Source organism: Cygnus atratus, chromosome 4 (assembly GCF_013377495.2).
Source record: "Cygnus atratus isolate AKBS03 ecotype Queensland, Australia chromosome 4, CAtr_DNAZoo_HiC_assembly, whole genome shotgun sequence".
Taxonomy (NCBI): Eukaryota; Metazoa; Chordata; class Aves; order Anseriformes; family Anatidae; genus Cygnus; species Cygnus atratus.
In genome coordinates this window covers 53420123-53444231 of record NC_066365.1, presented here as the reverse complement: position 1 = coordinate 53444231, position 24109 = coordinate 53420123, and the positions used below count along the sequence as shown (strand labels likewise).

General features: G+C 35.1%; 1 protein-coding gene across 3 annotated transcripts in view; it reads right to left on the bottom strand.

Moving 5' to 3' along the window:
• PDS5A (PDS5 cohesin associated factor A) overlaps positions 1–24109 on the bottom strand; it is a 79018-nt gene that overhangs the window by 28076 nt on the left and 26833 nt on the right. For all 3 annotated transcript variants that reach the window (XM_035551562.2, XM_035551582.2, XM_035551572.2), the window contains exons 3-13: positions 19664–19867; positions 19235–19321; positions 18370–18467; positions 17732–17858; positions 13870–13950; positions 11600–11740; positions 10412–10527; positions 9489–9583; positions 8468–8613; positions 3727–3878; positions 327–440 (exon numbers count right to left, since the gene is read on the bottom strand). In XM_035551562.2, the coding sequence (XP_035407455.1) occupies positions 327–440; positions 3727–3878; positions 8468–8613; positions 9489–9583; positions 10412–10527; positions 11600–11740; positions 13870–13950; positions 17732–17858; positions 18370–18467; positions 19235–19321; positions 19664–19867 (1361 nt within the window). The remainder of the gene's footprint in view (positions 1–326; positions 441–3726; positions 3879–8467; positions 8614–9488; positions 9584–10411; positions 10528–11599; positions 11741–13869; positions 13951–17731; positions 17859–18369; positions 18468–19234; positions 19322–19663; positions 19868–24109) is intronic.

Genomic DNA, 24109 nt, shown 5'->3' with positions numbered 1-24109 from the left:
TTTATTCAGTTGCTTGTATCAGTTTCATATGTGCAGGACAAACACAGTATGTCTTGTAAGTGCATATTGTTCTCATTGGATGAAAACAGATGGATAAAACCCTGAAACCACTATTCTCAAATATCAAGGTATCTTGTGTAAAGGCCTTGTACAATTTGTATATAAATATTTAGATATCTAAAAGGAATGTTTTGAAATAATAATTGCAAATAGTGCTAAACATCAATTACTTATGTTATTTATACCCTGATAATATAAGCAGACAACAGAGATGTTAGAAAAGACTGAAAAAGAGTAAGTATTTGCTGAATACGAACTATACTCACTTGACAGCATTTGGATCCAAGCTAGCATACAAATAGTACAAGCACTTCATTCGCTCTTCTGTTTCCAAATTGTGTGGAACAAGATACTGAGCAAAGATTTTCTCTACTAGTAATCTGCAGGGAAAGAAGAGAAAAACCTCTACGGGTCAAAAAGTGGTAATATCTTTCAGACAAGCTGAAAGAACAAGAAATATCAGAAGTCATTGAAACTACTTTTTCCAAACAGTGAAGAAAAAAAACTATTGGTCTTTTTCTTATCTGTAAAGATCCCTTCCACCATTAACAGAGATTAGCAAGCACTGCTTCTTGAGAGCTTTTCCATTCATTTTCACCTTTAAGAGGGTGTAACTGCTTTATTTGTCACCATCTAAAATTCTCCCTTTTCTCTAGGTTTTGAGAATCTACCTGTGTTCAATCTCATACATAAGAAGAAAGGGATACAGACAGCAAAAAGTTCAAATAAAGGAGAAAGAATACAAGAATATATCTTGAAAAGGAGTAAAAGTAAAAATCTGAAGTATCCTAGAGGGAAAGGATAAGATAAAATTGTATTATTTAACAAAAGAACATTTGAAACACTCATTCCAACACAGAAACCATCAGCATTAATAAAGGTAGAGACAAAGGAACACCAAAATGTATACAGCAAAAGGAGCAAAGGGGAAACTAAGTGAGGGCAAACCAAACGAGCAAAAACCTTCTCCAATTATATCTTCTAAAAAACAACAAATCAAATACAAGAATACATACTTAAGGTTTTAAATAAAATAAAAAGTTGAGCTACTGTATGACTGTACAGATCATCTAATAATCTTCCCCTCCAATAAAAAAATCATTCAGATATTAATTTAATTCATAGCAATGAGATCTGTACACAATGTCCAGCTACACAATTTCATATTTATGGACAAATACTTTATGTGCTTGCATTTACAGACTTTGTTTACTATGATTCCTAAAGGCACCCTAGGAGCACCTTGTACAGAAGAGCAAGTAAGACAGCAGAGGTCACACACACCTTATTTCTACTCAAAGAAAATTCCAAGGCACATGATGCTATGGCAGAGGAATGAAAGGATGACCACGAATATGGAGTTACCTCAAGGCACCCCATTAATATTAAAGAAAACTTGGCTTTTTCCCTTTGGGCGTACATTTTTACTACTGATGACTCCAATGACTACATTACTTGGGGGACAGGATCTTCAGATATCAGGAGATTGGAGGCATCACAGCTATCTACTTTACTAATTTCTGAACATTGCTGTAGCCCATGTCTCCACAGATACGTTTTCCAAAAAAGCTGTCAATACAAACAGTGCGACTGTATTATGACTTCCCTGGTCCATGTCACTTAGGGTACGTATTTACTAGTAGGTAATACCTCTGCAACAAAGACTCTTCTCCTGTGAGGAAAGTCATTGGCTAACGTATCAAGAATGAGCAAGGGGTCAGTGTGTAAGGTGTGGTTATTTTGAGCCATTCCCTATGCATTTGTTGTAGAACACGAGATCTCAGAGCACGATAAACCGTCCTTATGGCTTCAAGTTCTCAGTCCTGAGTACATAAACTCATCAATAGTTGAGTAACATCAAAACAAGTAGGAAGTGACAGAGTTAAGGATGTCTGGAGAAAATTTGTTCCATTCCACTTCATGCCTGAATACTGTATGATGCTGTGCTATTATCTTCTGAAAGAACTAGTGTTATTCCGTGTGCACAATGGAAAATACTCTGAGGCTCAGACAGCTGTTCACCGTTATGTTTTATCCTCCTCCCTCATTATGGAAAGAAAACAGACCAGAGGTTGCTAATTTTGACTTATGCTTGTATGTTTAAAGGACTGGATTGACTGTGTCTTAAAGATAATAGCATTTCTATGGCTCTTCTAGTGCTTAAAGTACTAACTTTCTAATTCTGAACGATGATAACGTTGAAATACATTTACTTCTCCGTTCTGAGCACATCAATCCAATGCAACTGAACAAGAATTTCATTGTCAACTTAAAAAACAGCAGAATTTGGATTAAAATTCAGGCTATCAAACTGAACTAGAGGAATGCTGAGAATCAAGCCGCCAATCTCTCAGCAAACAGCTTACAGTTAGCGCCTGCTCATGAAAAGGCTGACTTAAATGGCTCAACAAGACTTTTAGAAGAAACCACATTAGAGAAAGAAACTCTGCTTTGACGACACAGTCCTTCCTTGAAATTCCTTGTCTTGTTTCCTTTACGGTATTCTGCATTTCCAGTGATCAGGAATACTGAAAAGATCTGCCACATTCACTGCAGAACTTTGATTCATTCCTGGCTCACTATGAAGCCTGTGTGCTATATGAGACACGAACATACTAGAAAAAACATGAATCTCTCCAGGAAAATTAAAGCATATTTGATGCATATGCAAAAGCAGAAATAGCTTTGTAGCTCTGTACAAACTATGTGGGGATTTCCTTATTTTCCCCCACTATTTAACACTTCTATAACAGCAGACTTTCAGCATAATTTTTATGTGTAGAATCCTACAACTGCATCTTTCTTCTTTTCTTTTTTTTTTTTCAAAGAGCAATGAATCAAATATGTAACTCTGACCCACTTATGATCAGCAAGATGAACAAAAGTGAGATCCTTCACCAGTCTTTTGTGATGCCATCTGTAAGAATTAACTATAATAACTGGAAACCAAACGAGGCTGTTAGCTCATTTGATGCTAAGAAACATTATAAAGCAATGGCTGGATTCTAGGTCTGCTGCATTAAATATCTAGGCTGAAATTCCATCTTTGTGTGATCTCATAGTTTGGCTTTTCTAGTGAAAGACAAAGAATTAACAGTGAGAGCTGAAAACTATCTTCCAAAACCTAAGCCAAAATACTTTCCCCTAAGCCAAAATATTATTTCAAAAATTAAAGGGACTGAGTGACAAAACAGGGAAGATTAGACAACAGTGGAAGCATCCCTAACATTTCTTCAGTTTTTGTTCTAACTAAAGGGTCAATTTCCATGTAGCGTAGCAAAAGGAGATGTTGCTGTGGTACATACATGTAAGGTGCTCACAGATTAATGATTTCTACATGCGAGCTTCTGGGAAGTAAAAGGCAAACAACAATGGGGCATAGTAAAAGCCAAACTTGACCTTTTTTTTTTTTCTTTGCAGAGATTAATTACAATTTACTATCATCACAGATATACTTCCATCAACATATAGAATAAATATATGAACAGATAATGCCACTATCCCAAAGATCTTAGCACGTCCTACTAATTATTTAAATATATAGTACTTAAAACCACAAATATAGAATGTACTATAACAGCTTTCTCAGGAAAAGCACATATTTTCATTTTCAGAGTATCTCTTATCACTATACAATTAAAATTAGGAAGGCTTAGGTTGACTCACTTGTCATCAATGCTATTTTGATAATATATGTGCAAAAGTTTATCCTTTATCCAGCTCACTTTCTCTGCAGCATCTTTTCCAGCCTCGGCGTGAAGACAATACTTCTTGTATAGCTGGGCAAGACCCATCATAGCTTCTTTTCTTACTCGCCACTTGAGGGGGAAGCAAAGGAGATGGGAAAGTGGTTTTGGTAAATAAATATCAAACGTACAAAATACAGTAAATATGTAGAAGCATGAAAGACAAAATGGCCACATACTGACCTCTTACATTTAGTCACTGCAAAAGCTGAAAAATGCTTTTTAGAGCCTCTAAGTGAGAATTTGTAAAGCATACATAAGGTGTTTCCTCTCTGCAAAGTATGTATTATCTGTACAGAGTAAGCCAGTGTTTCACTGTGCTGAGCAAAGAAAATTTAATTGTCAGTATATTAAAAAAAAAAGCTAAGTACAGCTTAGCTGTATGTGCATGCCTGAGTAAGTGCCGCCTTAAGCCAGAATTTGCAAGACTTATCTATTCAGAAATGGGCACTCATCAGTTGTGGCAGCTTTTATTCACACAACAGCCTTACAGTTGGCACACTTGTCCAGGAATAGAAGATCTAGACCTTAGCCGTAGCTAAACTTGCCAGGGCTTGAACTCTGAGGCCACTTTCCACAATAGCGGGAGAGGCCATCTTTGCCAAAGTCTTGAAGTAATCACTGTAAGACTCCAGGGATGTCAAAGGGAGGTTTGTTTCTTTTTTTTTTTTTTTAAAGCAGCAATAAAACGCCTAACTGCAGCTTCCATAGATGGTGTTCCTAGGTTCTCATCCTTATTTTTGGTGGTCACTACTTTATCCACTCATGTAAACAGGAAATCTCCCGTTATTAAACACTTTAACAGACAAGGCCTAAAAGCCCTCTCGCACTGCCTTGCGGAAGAAGTCATACCAGAACAGATGGAGGATTAATTTAGAGAAAGAATAGTGTCTCCCACTGAATGGTTTACATAGGAAGCCTCAGAAGGAACTTACTTCCCTCACCATTCAAAAGAAGTGCATGAATTGCAGATTGCAAGGGAGAATTTACTTCAGAACACAGCTAGATGACAACTTTGGTCTTGAACTCCAAGTACTAGCAACGTTCAAATTATTTCACCCTGACAAGCATAGATGTAGACACTGTTATTCACATTGTGAATATGTGAATTGTGAACAACTTCTTCAATCTTGTTAAACTGAGCACTTGCTCTAACAGCACAAAGTGAGATATCACATATTTAATTTCTTAGTATCTCTACTGAGTGATTTCCTTTTCTAGAAAGGCAAAGAAAAGAAAAATCCTGAAGACGATATGGCTTTATGTCAGCACAACAGCCTGCTTAGCATGAGATGATCAAGTTTTATCAACAAGATGATGGAGAAAAAAAAAAAACTGCTTTTTGTATGTATTTCTTAAATATTAAAAAAAAAACACAACAGGTCAAGATTGCATTGACTTTGACAGTATAGCTCATGAGATGTTTTTATGAAAATGAAAAATTTTAGTTATCAACAGAGGTTATTGTTCAACTTCTCTGCAGGAATTTGTTTATGCTTGTTGCACATCTATAGCACATTTTAAAGTGAAATCAAGGCGTAAAAGAGAAACACTTTCAGATAGGTTTTCTTATTCTGCATTCAGGTATAACCATCCAATGCAATACTATCACTTCATTAGATCTTCTATATAGGACAGCAAGGATGGCAAAGCTGTTGTCAGGACACAAAGGAGAAGGATTACAAGAAATGATTCTATAAAATTTAAGCCTAAAACGAAAGCAGAGTACTTAACGAGGGATTATAAGAAGGGAAGTTTGGATTGTCAATAGATTCCCAATCCCTGAAACTGCTACAGAGAGCAGAGGTCAGAGAAGGCAGCTTTGGACAGAACACGAGGCACTGGACAGACTGCTTAGAAAATGCTTTGAAACATCATGGAAGCAGTCACCCAACAGGAAACACAGGAAAAAAGAATAAGGTGCTACTGAAAGTTGAAGCAACAAACAGTAGGGTAAAAGATGAAGGCAAATAAAAAAAGGGGAAAGTAACGATCACTTTCAAAGGGAGCAACTAACAGAAGTACTACCCTGATTTAATTAACAAAAGAATTTTGACCATCTTAGCTTCCTTGGTTAACTAGCACAACTAAACTCCTTCACTGAAGACTGCAGGGCTGAGTTATAGAACTGTTAAAGTTCAAGGTAACTCCTTAACAGTTGGAATCTATGTCTTCAAGAGAGTTAAGAATAAAAAAAATCTCAAATATTCCTCCTTCAGCTGAGAAAAGCCGCAGTATTTGTTAGTACATATGGCAAACAAGGAGTCAGAACTAATTCATGCAGAAAGTCTTAAAGAGAACTAGAATAATGGGATAATTCCCATGAATAATTCCTATGGCTTCTCATTCCACAGCTTCTCCAGCTGATGATGTGAAAGTCTGTTCCCATTAATGGACTAAGTCTCTAGACCACAAAGACTGTTTGGGGAAATGGGAACATAAGTCAGCTTTCAGAAACTCTCCTCTAATTTCTTAGATTCTCGACGTTATTCCAGCATAAAGGGAAATTTTTATTTTATTTACTTATTTATTTTTAAAGTCTCCTGAAACTAACTATTCTAAAATGTGAAGACACTAGGAAGACATTAGAGATGGTGCTCTAATGGAAAAGGGAAAATTCCTCAGGACAATTCTTACCAAAGACTGGATTCCAGTTTTTTTGAAAGTGTCTGTTTCCAGAGATACTTTTTCAACTGGACCAGTAAAGCCTGTGTGGGTTGTTGTTTTGTTTTTGTTATTTTATTTTTATAGCTGTAATCATTGCACAAATGCCCTTACAGATTGAGTTACCTAAGGACATTTTAAAAAAAAATGAAGTACCGTCTTTTAGCCAAAAACTTTTACCCTTAAAAAAAAAAAAAAGCTATTAGGCTACCTCTATTAATAGCGTGACAATTAGAATATAGTCAGGAGAAAAAACAGGTTGCATACATGGTATAACGGTTAGTATGCTTTAATTTTAAAGTGTTCTAAATTTCACATTGGTTTACAAAGGCAACACTGAAAGAAGATTAGTGTGTTTAAATGATCAGCATTTTACTTCAGCCTGTTTGATGAGTGTTGTTCTTACTACAGTATCTGTAATCATTTGACAGATAATTGAAAGCCCCCCAAAATGAGATGAAGTCAAATTTATGAATCACTACATATGAGTTTGCAGTGGATTTGTCAAACAGTAACCCAAATAAAAGAGGTAAATGCAGTCAGCAGAGGATCAAGTTCTTAAAAGCAAAGGAATAGTTAAAATAGGTATAATGCATTATGTCTGGAACTGAAAAAAAATCCCATGGAAAAAAGTATGAAGGAAATAAATCTTAAAAAAAATAATATGCAGGAAGTTTACAAGTGCTTGATATTCACTGTATAACACATTTCTATTTACAAAGAAATACTATACTGTTACGGTCTACTTCAAATCGCTCAGCATCTGTTGTAGTTATTTCTAGTTAATTCTCAACTTTTATTTTTCCTCAGGATGTAGTTTCACTAAAGCTCTCACCCGAGATTTTTATGAAAGAAACACCACCTACAGTTGAAGTTATTCTTCACTGATTAATGCCTGAAAAGGCACCCAAACTCTTGAAATGCAGTATCATCAAACCTAGGACTGGTGTGAAATCACCACGACAAACATATCAGTAACATTAAAAAATACCACACTGTGTTTAAGGCTATGCAAATAGAAAATTCCTAGCTCTGTAGAAAGAAGTATTACAATTGTACAACTGACTGCCTGTCACTAAGTGAAGGATGGTAAAGGAAAAGAGAGACGCTATGTAGAAGACATTAACAATCATCCCGATCTGAATAGGTCAAAGTCCTGGCAGGTAGTGGTGGTTGGACTAAGAATTCTTAGATCTCATAAGTTACTTTTTTGGGGGGATATTTTTTTTGATGGCTGAAGAAGAAGGAAGTGATTTCTCTTAATCACTCCTGAGAAATGACTGATGTTAAGTGGCAGGTACAACTAATTGAAGATTCGCTTTATAATAATGAACATAACATTCAAAATCAGAACTTCTGTTTGTGCAAAGACAACAAATCCCTTTTCTCCAAACCCATTACAGTAACATTTTCATCTAAAAAGGCGAACATAAAGAGAAAAATATTTAAAAAGAAATAAAGGGACTATCTAGAATGATGTGGTTTATAGAAAGGACGCTGCCTACCAAAAAGGAACAGTTACATAGGTTAAACTTGAACTAATTGGTGCAAGTGCTATGGACACCTATCAAGTACAAACAGGTTCAAGAAAGAACTTGATAAATTCATAGAAGAAAGTTCCCTTGGAAGCTATGATGAACATGACCAAGGAGATTTAAGAAATTGACAAATTGCTCTAAGCCAAAAACTGACCACTGTGAGAATTATTTTCGGCTATAGGGACCTTTGGCCTAAACCTACGTGGCTACTCTAATGCTCTTACGGGATGACCGTATTCCTCAAAAACGATGACTGTACTTGCTTGCCTACACTTGATTAGTGTCTCCACAATATGCTCTCTTCATTAAGATGCTCTGGTAAGAAAATTTTCCCCACAGCTTTCTAGTTAACAGTTAACTCTAAGATCTTCTATTTCTGAGGCTTTGGTAAAAGTTAAAACAAAAAAACCAAATGATATTAAAGGCAGACATTCCTGGAAATAAAATATTAACACTTACCCGTTTATCTAGTGTTCTTTCCCTTACAAAGCCAAGCAGCTGGTCATTAACTAAAGAAAGATCTCTCTTGCCCGCAGTAATAATGGTAACAATAACATCATGTCGAATAGCTTCCTCTGGGTCATGGGATCTAACTTTCAAATATTCTGTTATGAAAATAAACAATTAAAAGTTTGGCTTTTTTATTTAGATATTATGTATTCTGTTTTATTAATATTCATAATTACAAGTTAAATTTGCATATTCTGTCACATATCACAATTTTAGTATCTATTCAACATGGAACTGCCTATAAGAAACACCTATTCTACCATTTTCTACATTACATTAATATATATATATACATTTAAATATCAAAAGATTATAAAAGTGAATAGCTTTTACAATAACCTCATTTGCAACAAGCAATGATGTTAAATAAAACTGATTAGAATATATTGAACCTAAATAAAGTTGGGAAGGAGAAAAAAAAGCAACTCATTCGCAAAGACATAACAAGGTAAATAATTTAAAAATATTGACAGTTGCTGAAGGTTAGCTCGCATCAAAAAATAACAGTATTTTCAGTTAAGCCAGAAATTCTGCTCATAGTTAGAATGATGGTGAACTAAAGGAAGAAACTTCATATTTTAGACCAGCACAACGGCTTCTTCTAAACTCAGTGTGTTCTCCAGTACTCTCTTCCACTTATTTTTGAAAATAATTCAGTACATTGTACAAGTATTTTCTTTGATGTGCCAAAACTTTCATTAGAATCTGAAAATACTTTAAAACTCAAGCTGCAACGGGTAGCTTCTTAAAGACTCTTACAAAGCCCACACAAAGTCGCACATTCCATGCGCAAGTGTGCTCTGTCTCATGCTCTTGTCTTCATCAAGAAGCAATTACACATTAGTTCTTCCATTCAGTATCATGCACTTGGTCTGATACATTTTGGAACTATACCGCTATGTACAGAAAAAAATATGTTCTCCCCTGCTTGTATCTTAAATTATTCTAAACACCAGTATTAGCATCTCACCAGTGAGGTCTTTTGCTAAGTCTGGATGGTTCATTAAACAATGACTGGCGAATTTCACACTCTCTAATCTCACAGGGACATGGATATCATTGAACCTAGAGAGATAGGAGATGATGAATGTTAATTTTTAATTAGCCTTGCAAATCAAGACTATTCTTTATGTAGTAACATGTGTTGAAAGTACGTTTCATTAATTATTAGAACACTTTCAGATGGCAAAATAATACATTAGAAATATTTTGAATTTATTTCCATAATGTACCTCATACAAAAGTTTGTTACTATTTAAATTAGGACTACAATTAAAGAACAAATATGCTACATACAGGTGAAATGCTGACCCAAGGGTCATCATCCATTGACATAAATCTCCACATCTATCAGGTTGACCATCAATCATCACTATCTATCTATCTATCTATATATCTATAGATATATAGATATATAGATATATATACACAGATATACACACACGTGTATATATGAAATTATAAAAAACATATATACCCATATAACATGTACCGTTTGAAAACATTCATTATTTTAATGTTGAATTTCTATGTTTACTTAAAAGGAAATATTACTTTGTTCAAAAGGTAAATGCCAAATTAAAAAAGGTACAGTTGCAGATATAGTTGAACAGTAAGTACGACAGCATTATGTGGAATTTCATATTGTGTAATTTCTGCTATGTATCTAATGTAGCTATCTATCTAATCTATATTCCTCTAACTGACAGCAACACAGCAGCATTCAGGATTTTATTCTAAAATGTAACTGTATGCAATTCTCTGCTTCAAAGGCTTAAAAAAACCAACCAAACAAAAAAAAACCACCACAACCACAAATAAAAATACAATATTATTAGGAAAATTCATCACAAAAAGAATGTGAATTCAGAACTCTATCCCCATTTCTCTTACCGCCCAAGAAAGCACTGCCAAAGAGGACGATTTTGTGTGGCCAGATCAGAATCTTTAGAGCCAAAGAGTTTAGCCAGAAGTCGGACAACAGCCAAACGTTCTTCTCCATCATTGCTCTAAAAATCAAATAATGAAAAAGAAACTAATTTGTTACCTGTGATACCTTAATAATAATTTCTGGCTTCCTTTTCCTCCTGCTTTTATAAATTAGATTAAAAAGCCATTTTGAAATAATTTCTGATAATCTCCAGTCTCCCTAATTAATTAGATGAATATGATGAAAACCATACATACCTATTAATTTAATGTATTACAACCACTGATGGCTGTTCTTTGAAAATTCCTTTCAGGAATAAAAAAAAAAACTATACACAGTAGTTTGAATAATGTGTATCTCCAACAATTTCAACAGTAAATGATCTTATTTTTGTTTTAAAACATACTTAAAGACTTCTGTGCATGTGGAAAAAACACCAATTAAGATTTTCTAAATAGATGGGCACCAATAAAAGGTATTAAATTGATAGGATGTAATTCAATTGGTTTGTTTCTTTATTATTTATTATATTTATTATTTTTGTTTATTGTCACCATACCCTATATGTACCAACAAACTTCTTCACAATTCTTTCTCTCTCCACTTACAATCTTATGAGTCATATAGATATTTAATTAAAACAGCAACAAAAAACCACAACCAGGATAAATGAACCATTTCAAAAGATTCAAAAGCAGTCAGCTGACTTACTAGCTGATTACAAATCCAACAAAATATTTGGAAATAATTCCTCTATTATTAAAACATTCTTTTTGTGAAATAAATTCTGTAAATCGATAGCGAAGCTGACACTTGCATTCCATGAGTAAAGCCAACCGCAGCCCCATTACTTTATAAATTTCAAGTGAAATCCAAAGATTAAGTATATACAACTTTTACAATACAATCCATTACATATGGATTTATGATTGCAATGATTATATATTTTGTGTGTACATAACATCCATTTGCAAGCACAGGAAGTATGCAATTGTGTACAATGCTTCAGTATTAATAATAAATGTAATACTAAACAAACTGATAAATATAAAATTTCTTTCACTCTAGAAGAACACGTTAAATCTACAGCACCTCACTCTTTAATATTCATGTGAATTTTATTACTTGTCTCAAGCTACATTGTAACCTACCTTCAGTTTGAATTCAAGTTGTGGCATGACTGACAGCAGTAAGTGAGGATCTATGGCAAAAAGCTCTTGTATCAAGTCAAACACATGTTCTGATAAGTCACTTACTGAAGACTTTCCCAGTACCAGAACCTGGTTAAAAAACTAGAATGCAAGTGTTATTGTTTAGAAGATTTGCCTTCATTAATGCAAATATTATTTTTACAAATTATTTTAACCTAAGATATCATTTATACTTCAATTCTATTGGAAAGTACTCAATACACATTTTTGATTCCATCAAAGCATTTCAACCCTTACAGTTTTAGGTCAAGCAAATTAAAGACAAACATCCTTCAAAATTCAGTTCTACTACTATCATATCAATTAATTCAAAGAATCACAGAATGGTTTGGGTTGGACGGGACCTTAAAGACCATCTAGTCCAACCCCCTGCCATGGGCAGGGACACCTCCCACCAGACCAGGCTGCCCAAAGCCCCATGCAGCCTGGCCTTGAACACCTCCAGGGATGGGGCATCCACAGCTTCTCTGGGCAACCTGTGTCAGTGCCTCACCACCCTCACAGTGAAGAATTTCTTCTGAATAGCTAATCTAAACCTACCCTCTTTCAGTTTAAAGACATTATCCCTTGTCCTATCACTACACTCCCTGACAAGGAGTCTCCCTCCAGCTTTCTTGTAGGCCCCCTTAAGGGGCCGGAATGCTGCTATAAATTCAGCCTGGAGAAGGCTCCAGGGACCAACCCCAGCTCTCTCAGCCTCTCTTCACAGGAGAGGTGCTCTAGCCCTCTGATCATCTTCATGGCCCTCCTCTGCACCTGCTCCAACAGGTCCATGTCCCTCTTGTGCTGGGGGCCCCAGAGCAGATGCAGCACTCCAGGTGGGGTGTTAGGAGAGTAGAATGGAGGGGGGAAATTGCCTCCCTCAACCTGCTTCTTTTGACGCAGCCCGAGATATGGTCAACTTTCTGGGACGGAAGTATGTCCTGCCAGCTTATGTCCAAACTTGATAATTTGATAACAATATGATAAAATTTTATAGTAACTTCATAATAATATAACAACTTGATAATTTAAAATATTACTATACCCCCAGCCAAATTAAAAGATAACAAAATAATTAATTTCAAATTGAAGTCCATTATAAGTTGAGAAATAAAATGTATCTTAGTTTTGATTTTCTTGTAATATAAGAGCAATCCAAATTGAATATCATGATGTACTGAAAATATAAAATTTCTCTACTTTTAGTCCATTTTAAAGAATGACACATGACTATGATAGATCTTGTGATATTTGAAGGTCATGTATCAAGTTTCTTGGCATTCTAAGAGGAAAAAAAAGTAGCCTAACATATGAATGATTTCTCATGGATTTGTTAATATGTTTGATATGTCTTCCTACTAGGTACTACGGATGATAATATTTAAGTAATGCAAATGCTACAAAGCTATTACACACTTGAGCAAGAACATAAGAATAATATTAAATCAACTCAAAGGTCACTGTCTACTATGCTGTTTTCAGCTATAACTACTTACAAAAGCTTAAGGAAACACAGGAATTGGAAAGTGGTACTTGTTAGCGAGACTCCCTGAGCTTTTAAATACTTACTGATTAATCTTTCATGAATTTGCCTAATTCCCTTCTTAATCTACTCTGACTTTAAAGAACACCATTGGCTTCAGCACCAAAGAAAGACAACAGAATGGAACAAGCTACATCTCCCACAAGACTGTAGTAGCTGTTTTAATTGTTAGAACAAATTATTGATATTCATCAAAAGGAAACACAGTAGGAAATATTAAAAAAAAAACTCAAGTCTTAGTCCTTCTAACTAGAACAAGTTTAGGACAGACAAAATCTGTTAAGGAGCTGGTAGTTGAAGTGCTTCATCCTGCAGTTAGGCATAAAATAAGGATGCCTGGTTGCTGGACATACAAAGCACTAACGATTCCTTTTGTTGCAACAGAATTTTTTGGTGCTCAATAACGCTGAAAGACAGGTCACCTATTTTTACAGCCTAGATTTATATGCTTAAAACTGGGATGGATAAAAATTTATTTCTTCTTCACTTATTTGAAACAGCTCACACTTTTTTTTAAACAAGCAAACTAATAATATCCTATCCGGAAAAAAAAGTATTCTTCTAGCTCCATTACCAAACGTGAATTTTATAAGCAATACTGTAAATAAACAAACCTTCAATTAATCAGAACATTAACAAGAATACTCGTTAGTTGTAGTAAACATGAATGAACTAATTGACATACATTGGCAATACACGGTTCAATGGTCTGGACGGTCCTCTTCAACAGGACTTTTGCAAGATCAAATGCTTGTTTATTAAGGTTCTGAAAAAAAAGGGGGGGGGGAATATAAAATTTTAAAGAGAGACAAGCTAATTCAGTTGACTTCACTTTTCTATCACAACCTTAAAAACCCATGATTTTAGTAAGGTGTGTTTTGACACCAATTTATTTATTTTCAAAGCAAACAAAATTCAGTTATATTAACTACAAAACCACAGACTTAGTAAAATCTTTAAGTAGTTTTTTTTACATACTTAAAAGAAATCTAAACCAGAAACATCACTTCCTGCACATTCTTCTAGGACTTTATCACTCCAGTTGTTACCTTTAGTACTGTACTACTATCTAAAATCTGTTTTTACTTGCAATCATATTAAAAATTTTGAAGAAACATTGCCACACCTCCACACTTTAATAATTATCATGCACTACATTTGTCACGCTGAGGAAAGATGAATTAACTAGTTGAACTTACTCTCTCAACTCCCCCAAATGTACACCCTTGTCTAGATGGTGAAATTTTGCATTGAGTTCTGTGGACTGTGCTGCATGCTCTAAGATCGCCCACGGAGAGCACCTAAACTTGGGCAGAGCTATCTGCAACCTTTTCAAGTAAACATTTGATTGCAACATAGCAAATCTGAACATTGTTTTTCAGTAATCTCAAGCAAGATAAGAAATGTAAGAGCACATATGGAAACTGTGACTGCCCAAAAAATCAGCACAAAATACAACATGCAATATACCATCTTATCTAGGGATTAATACAGCTTGGAGAGGAGAGGGGGAAAGGAGGGAGGGAGAGAGAGGGGGAAGGAGAGGAGGAGGGAGGGAGAAGGATGGATTCACTGATTGCCATGAAAATTACAGACTACTGCAGACAAAACACAGATAAAGTCAAAGGATGACCAATTCTTGGAAGATGGTATTTGGCAAGCCTACACTGAGAATGATTCCTCCTTGCTCTTTTAGCTGACAGGATAACAAAAATAACAATAAAAAAAAAAAACAGCTCTCCTCCACTGGCAGTAAAGAGAAAAAAAATGACCACAGGCTCAAACAAATACCTCTTTAGTCACAATGGCACTAAATTGATGACATATTATATAAACCAGACAAATATGTATAAAACTGTTCTCAAATTCTGACTACTATACAGCCTAAAACAAAACAGATTCTCTCCAAACCAGACAGACCATCATAAAAATCACGTTGGTAGGTATGTTTGTATTAAACTAAAGGACTGCCAACTTCATATATAAAATATATTTTATTTGGACCTTCAATATAGTTTCAAAGATTTATTTTTGAACATTTTTGGATACCTCCCACCCCAATAGGTTCACCAGAGCTAAAAAAGCCTAAATGAGCAAGTATATATTGACAAAATAAACAAATATTAGTACACAATACAAATAACCATTCTGTTAGGCACAGAATAAAACCTTGAAGCTCTAGATTGGCCAGGATGCAGAGAAAACCACTGATTTGAAGTACATAGAATATATATTTTTAAAGCAATAACCTTAACAAGAGCAGCATGAAGAAAAATATTCACTAAATAGACTGAAAGCTCTGGTTTTAAAGTTCAGAAAAAGACCTACAGCTTGATGCCATGGATCTTCTGAGCAAGGTGTGACATACCATACCGCTATTGAAATTCTGCATTTATTAGAGGGGAGAGCCACATTAGTGCACACAGAGAAGAACACTGCATATTAAAACCACTTTACTGATAATGGAAATATAAACGAGTATCATTTAGATACTGAGGTGGACTGTACTTCATGTTTAGGTATTGTTATATCTATCTTTTTTTATTGCAGTATTGTCTTACGCAATGCAGGAGAAATTATTTAAAAAATGGAATAGACATCACCCAAAATACATATTTCAACTTTGTTATAAGGATGAATTTCCATCAACTGCAATAGTCCAGCCACACTGATATCTTTATTACGTCACAGTAGAGAATGACAACTCTTCAATTTCTTTGCATGGACGTAAAAATATTGTTATTATATGTTCCTTACCAGAAAATAAACTATGCTTTTCATGGTATGGTGTTTCTGATTTACATTAACTAAGGACAAACAATTAATAGAACCACACAATTTCCTAGAAGATCTGTGCATGAAAGGAGAACTTAATTACTGCGGTCAAACTCTGCTAGGCAGAGAAAACAACAAAACTTCCTGATTTTTATTTATTGATTTTTTTTAAAATACCACATAAAGCAGTAGTTTAAATTCTGTTGTTACAGAAAACAAAAAAGTTAAAACAGATCAAAATATTGAGCAAAGGATGATACTGAACTCTGACTACAGCATATTACTTGTTCAGTCATGATAGCCAAGAACCAGTGAGGACTGGAGACCAGTGATATAAAAGATATTAAATAGGGAGTATGCCCCAATATTTACTTAAATTTTACCTTCCTCTTCAAAGGCGTGAGAATTTCCTTCATTAAGCAAAATTATACTATTAAACTAACAATATTATTGATAAAGGATTGCGTTCATTTTTGCTTTGCCTACACCAAGAAGTCACAATACACTGTTCAATTGAACAAAGTTTACCAGGTCTTTGCATCCTCAGAGCAAGTCCACCATTGTTAACAGCATCACCCAGCACCTGCCATACACACCTACACTCCACTATTTCCACTCTTGATCTCTACTGCCTATAATTGATTAGAAACAACTTTGTCTATTTTCAAGAAGACTCTTCTTCTATAGTTATGAACAAGAGGCCTCTCTTTCCATTAACAATTCTAATAAGACATCATCTCATTACTGTCAATAAAAATGAATTGATAAAATGACACTGCCAACTCATGGTCACGACAGACTGAATGCAAACTGCCCTCAGACAACAGGTATTTTTATATATCAGCTACTGGGGTTGCACAGGTAAATGACAATCACTACTGCTTAGTCACTCTTGTGCTATGCGTTTCATGAATACATGAATTCTGTCTCCTTTTTTATGTAACCAAAGAATAAATCTCTGCTTGTATGCACTAATTTAACTTTAATTATGTAGTCATGGATGGAATTGTCTTAATTGTGTCATTATTTTAAATTAATAAATGACCAAGCAAAAACACATACTCAGCAATGAGAGTACAGTTCATTTACTGTAGCTCATAATTGAAACTTACTGTTCTCCATACAGTTCTTAGCAAGAAGCAGGAGCAAGTGACAACAGTCACTTATAGTTTAGTTAGAGGGATGCTGAACTCTACAAAATGTAGAAAGATTATGGAACTTAAAAGTATATGGAACACTAAAAGCAGCCAACCAAACTACAACACTGCTACATAGCTTCAGGTAAGAATAGGACTTAAGACAAAAGTTGAAGGGGAAGAAGACAGGGAAAAAAATAACAGGGAGGTGGAAGGGAGTCTGACTGACAAGCTGAGGCAAGCAGCAAGTCTCCACAAAAGTCTTTGGGAAATAATTCTGGTTTTGTTTTGTTTATTTGGTTTTGTTTTTAATGAACAAAATACTCCACACCTTTTCAATTTAAAAAATGCTTTCTTATTAGAATATTAAATTTGCTTGAAGACACTTTGTTTCTGTTTAAGTACATAGTTCTTGACGTTGCAAGTAGAAAAAATCTCTTGATATTGAGTAATCCAGATACAGCTAAAGAACAGCACCAAATAAATCCCAAAGACAATTTTCAATCCACTGTTACAAGGCTGGAAAAATTGCAGCAGTGATCAGTTCCCTGAAGTGTGTGGAGAAACAAACAAGCTAAAAGCAATTAAAATTATTGTTATAATGGTATATTACTATCATAATTCTACTTTGCAGACCTTGTGTGCAGGAATGAGGTTAATCAAAATGGAGTCCAGCAGCTCCTGAGTTACTCCATCGCCTTCCATGATGATAGAACTCATCAAATCCAGCATATGCATTTGTACCTTCTGGTTGTGGCTATTACTAAGAAGATAAAAGACTATTATCAGCACTGCGTTTTCAGACACTGGCAAATACTAACAGTGTTTTTAAGAAACGATGGATTAATATCTAATAATCTTAAGCTTGCACTCACTTACATTTTCCAGATCAAAAAACTCAAAACTATTTTGTCTTTCCTCTTTTCTTGAAGGTTTCAAAAATCTACAACACCCTAGCATTGCTTTAAGAAGGGAAACAAAACAAACAAGCAGCAAACATCCAACCACAGAAATAAAAATGTACATAAGTCGGAATGAAGTATACCACTGTAACATACATATTTTTAGCAGTTAGTAACGTCTGCTTTCAGGAACACACCTCTCTATACTGTCAATAATTTGTACTCAGTTGCTTTCCCTTTATATCCTTGCTTGGAGGAATGAGGACTTGTTCTATTCACATCTATTCACTTGTAGGCTATGTAAGGATTCAGTCTATGCCCGAAACTGATGATATTTTGACAGTTTAATATAATTGAAGTGATTCAACTTACTTGATAACTGAAAAAAGAGTCCTAAAAAGCTGAATAAAAATTTCATTGCAATCTTCCAACTCAAAGCAGATGTTGTAAGATTTAACCCAAGCTAAATTCTAAAACAAAAATAGGATATTCAGGATATTACAACTTTGCAAATCACATAAATACAATTATGTTAGTTATTTTTTTCTATTCAGAGAAGAATATCATATTACAAATTGTAAACCCTTTGCATATATGTAGAGCTTAACACAAAGGGGCTTTCCAATATACATCCAGAAGAAAACTAAATAATCTCATGTCTTAGGTATAAAAGCAGAGTGACAGAAAATGTTAATATAACAAGGCCATATCTCTAGACTTTTTTTTGGATTCAAGTTATGAAACAATGCTGTTTTAAAAAATTAGAAAGTATCTTGTTTGTAAACATTTTACTAAAAGCAAGCTGATAAAACCCCCATGCTTCTTGTTAAGACTAGGTTTTTCTGATGTTTTTAAACCAAAATCTCACTGTCCTTCTCCCATCATCGATATAAGGATGTCTGCATTTTAATCAGCATTTGAATTTCTCCCTTGACAATAATACCTTAAAGGTGCACAGTATGAGAAATTGAAGGTCTAAAATTGTAAGACAAAGGCTAAACATTAATAAATACCAATCATTTTAACACATCCTCAACTATAGGCTGCATGATCTTATTAAATGCAAAAGAAATTGTAACTGCTAAAGGAAGCAATTCATTGAACATTAAATTGTCTGGTATAATTGACAACATACACATCTGTAAAGCTGACATATCTGGACAAAGGCTGATTACATTCGCAGGCTCACAGAGCAAATAGCATCTACTGAAAGTTACAGTTAATATAATGATGTTACCTCTAACAAGTAAAAGTATCTGTTAAACTGGGGGCTCTTTGTGTCCTCCAAGCCTTTTAATTGTCTTGTAATAAACAAGAATATGTCCTGTCAAAAAACAAGGAAGTGTTTACAAGCTTGATTCTGCACAGAATAAAAATACAACCCTTTAGTACTGACATCTACCCACTTTTACAAGCTTGTGATATTAAAAACATTAAATTGTCAGTTTTAGGCAATGACAGAAATCTATCACCAACACAGATACTGTTTATTTAGTAGTTCTTTACACATTTCTGGCCCTGAGAGTACTCCACTGACTCAAAGGACTAAAGCAACATCTCTGATAGACTCAGTATTAATTAAATGTGAGTAAACAATATTTATTTATTTTTAATACAACAAGACAACAAGGGAGGAAGAAATCCTTTATTTCATAAAATATTTTACCTTAAGTTTGTCATGGGAAGTATATGGAGCTTCAGGAGCATAGATACGAAAGATATCAGCCAAGCAACATGCTACAAGGAGGCGCACGTCTTTATTAGGATTCCTGAGGAAGAATTCAGATGCAAGGTGCAAGGCTAATGGGAGATACTGCTGTTTCTCATCCTCTGAGTCCTGGTCCATATCCATGAAGGTTTTTACCACCATCTGGAAAATACAGAAAAAAAATCATTCAAGTGCTTTTGACTTTTTATTCCAAATACTAAATGATACTTTCTAAAGAGATGAAACACTATCAATACATTTTAGACTACCTAGTTACAGTAATACAATTTTTTTGTTTGGACAAGCATCAGAAAGAGAGAAGCATTAATCCGATACTTAAAGGCTTATTGAACATGAACTTGATATTTTCAATTAAGATGCTGAAAAATGCTTTGCAGCTGTGCTCGTTCTGCCAATCCCAACCTGAGGTGCAGCACAGGAACTGCTTGCTACACACTGATGAGGTTGGAGACAGCAACACCTCTGCACCACAGCAGTCCTAAACCACTTCAGCGTGAGGACTTGTCTAGTGCAGGCAGTATGAGGAACTGCAAGCCATCACAGCCAGCTGGCCTGAAATACAGGCCACAGTACAGAGCAGCTGCTTCATCAGCCATACCAAGACTTAAGAGGATCCTACAAGCAAGCAGTCTTATACTGGCTATGAGCTCATACACACAACCCTTTCATCTTTATTAAATGAACTGGGTACCAGACAAGAATCTCATCCCTCATGTAACACACTTCTAGCACTGTGGATCTACTCTTTCTGCATACTCAAAACTACATCCATATCCCTACCTATATAATGCAACAATCAACTGTACCTTGTTTCCTTACCTCTAGCACAGCTAAGAACTACTACTTCCTGGGAAATGCCAGCAAAATTGTTTATTTAAAATATGTTTCATTTCACTGGGGTCGTACAATCTCAACATAATCTGTTGGCAAAACTGAAAGTGAGAATTTAGTTTGAAGAAATAAAGAGCTGCAGGCTTAACTTTTGGAATAGGGGTCATTAAATGCCAAAGGATGGCGTCTAGGATACCAGTGTAGAACTGGAAGACGTGCCACAGATTCTTAGCATGACCTCAGTCACATTGGTCTCTGCGTCCCATGTCCCCCTGTACAAGTATCCCTAGAGTTAAAATGGTGAAGGAGAGCCATACTGCATCCTGATAGGGTTTTGTATACCCATTACACACACAGCACACATACTAAAGAGAAATAAAGAGCACACATACTATAGGAGAAAAAGCAGAATAAGTCAACAGGTCAACTTTTGCCTCTAGAATACAAACAGTAACACACAAGAGGAGATTGACTATTAGAAAACCAGTAAACACCTCTTTCATTACTGCAATCATTTTATTTCGATGTCACTTAAATGACAATAAGATTGTTCCTCCTTTACCAAACATGACACATGAAAATGTTGTCTTTCGGCTTTATTCCCTCCCTGAGTTTTGGGAATCAGTTTTAAACACAGTAGATCTTAGTAAAATGTTTGACTGCAATCTTTCCTGCATTGTTACTTAATTACTTAAAACTCCCCAATTTCTATAAATGTGTAAGTTCATTCCCTCATGAAGCAACATATAGCAACACCAAAAATTAAGGGGGGTGACAAACAAAAACCCACCAGAACAAAAGGAGAACTTAAAAGCCACTGCCCACAAAATTCCGAATTCTACCTACATTGGCCTGTTTCCCTCAAAACATCCTTAAGCTATACTTGGAAGCATTACCTGAAAGGGTAAAAACAGAACTACAGAACTATTTCACCTCCTTCTACTGACAGCACAGGTGTCCCTGTTCCAGTGTCACACACTGCCTGTCTTTTCTAGTTATTTAAAAAAAAAAAAAAAAAAAGGATAACAGACTTCAAAATCTACCAGATTCGTTCAATAAGGAAGGTAAAAACCACCTCTTTGTCTGCTGGTGGCAGGACAAGAAATAATGGCCTTGACTTGCAGCATGGGAAGAGCCTGAATTGCACACAGGAGAACTGCAACCGTAGCTATTGTTAAGCATTGATTCAGATAACCGTATTACCAAAGGCTTTAAGAATAGGGTAGAAAGGACTAAAAGATCTGTGGATTTGGAGGCTGGTAATAAACTGCATCTGTACCATGTAAACTTGTCGCACTAGGATTCCTTCCAGTCGATAAATTTACAGATAACCTATATAAAGAATCTTTTGATCTCTCCCATAAGCCCCATCTCCTCTCTCCATGTAGGTATCATAAGCTTCACAAGCAGAACACCCTTGTAGATTCAGAGCCCCCTGAGGTTCTCATATTCATATAACAATATGCCAAAGTCTTGCCTAAATACCTCCTCTGATATGTCAAAAAAAAGACAAGGTAAGGCAGCAAGGTGCTGTTAAACAACTTTCTCATTTGGTACCAAGGATATTCTGGGATTAAAATAAACTCGTCTTCAGCACTGCATTACCTGTTGGAAAACACAACAGCCTCATGGATTAATTACCCCATGGTTCTCTTGTATTCAGAAGGAACTGCCAGCAAATAGCCATAAACCTCATTCAAGCTTCCTGCAAAGCACTCCTTAATATTTCTTTTCTATTACAAAACAACACTCAGGCAGTAATTGAGCCATGGGCAAGCTGCAGCTGTTATTTAATGTACTGATCTATGTTTTCTCCATTGTTTCTTTTTAGTCCCATACCTGCCTGTATTTGCGTGTTGTCTTTTGTTTTATTATAAAGTCTTTGGTGCGTGACGTTCTGCTGATAGTGGGCACAAAACCCAAATAGAATAATGTCTTGGTCTTTATGTACGATCCTAGTTACCAAAGCAATACAAATAAAGAATAATATGTACGGGGTATATAAAATAAATAGTATAAAACAAATACTTGAAGTAATATATGAACTCATTAAAAAGGGCTATACAATAGTTAAAAGCAAATTCTTGCTAATATCAGGCATATAAGATTCTGGGAAAAGGTAATAATATTTTTGAAGATTTCCATTTAAGTACACCCTATAGATTTGCTGGATTCTGTCATCATAGTTCAACAAAGTAATTCAGTGCATTTCTTGAACGTATGCAATTAACTGTATCTATAATCCTACATCCTAGGAGAGTACTCTCTATAGCCACGCAACTGCTGGCATTGATTAAGGTACTACACAACAGAATGGCTTCCAAACCCCTGCTAATCTACCTATGGCATTAGCTGTTAAAATAGAAGGGAAAAAAACAAACAAACAAACAAACAAAAACACAGTCCATACATTAAGTACAATACACGCTTGGCTCTTCATGCTTGCTAGAAAGCCAAGAACGCACTCAAACCTTCACCAGTTACAAGGCTGGTACTCTTGTCCTCCAGCACAACTGAAAAGTTAATCAAGCAATAATCAAGAGGGCAACTTAAGTCTTCGGAAATATAAAATATGGCACATTTGATTAAATCACTTATTTGTAATAGAACTATGCACAGCATCCTGGAGCACAAAACACTTGCCTTTCTGTAGCCATCTGCTGTCTTGTTTTCTCCGGAGCTAAGACAGGAACTACCTTCCCCAGGCTTACACCACTTTAATGCAAAGTCCTGCTCTGTGACTATGGGTCATGAATACTTCCATAACAGTGAGAAACAACATGACAACATATGGTAAGTTCCTTTCTGTGTTAAGGTCTGACCAAATAATAATAATAATAATAATAATAATAATAATAATAATAATAATAATAATATATATATATATCTCCAAAGGACTAAAAATTCCAAATAATTTAAAATCTTTATTATTTTTTTTAAAACGTAATCTAGAAACCACTCATGTAAATAGTGATATACATAAATGCAAGAATGAAGGAATATGAGAAAGCAAGTGCAAAAAATTTGAGGCTGTGATTAATATTTCATTGGACCACAGAGAAGACGTACAACTGCAGACAGGAGAGATATGAATTGCTACTGCCAGACAGATTTTAGTACATTTATTTTTTTTCCAAGAATATACATGACCAGTTACAGAAATTCTTCTTTACTGAAGTTGTTCATATTGTAGGTTCTCTATGAAAGCATCCTAAGCGCCCTTGCTCTAATTGAAAAAAAAAAGCCCAAAGCAAACAAAAACGCTCTCCAATTTCTCTTTGTATGAAGGTTTACTTTTCAAGCCTAAAATGAGTTTCAATTTCCAGAATATTTGATTTAACTATTACACAAACACTTCCCTAGCAGAATGAAGTAGTTATTTCAGAGTTAAGTGTTCGTTATTATCATACTAAGCCAGTTTTTATTCCAGGGGAAAAAAAATGATTAAACCACAACAGGAACTCACTACTTTTTCAAATCGCAGTAGTTGCCTAACTGAAGTCTTGCCATGCAGTAGAAGCAACCCTAGCTAGAGCAGCAATATTCATTTAT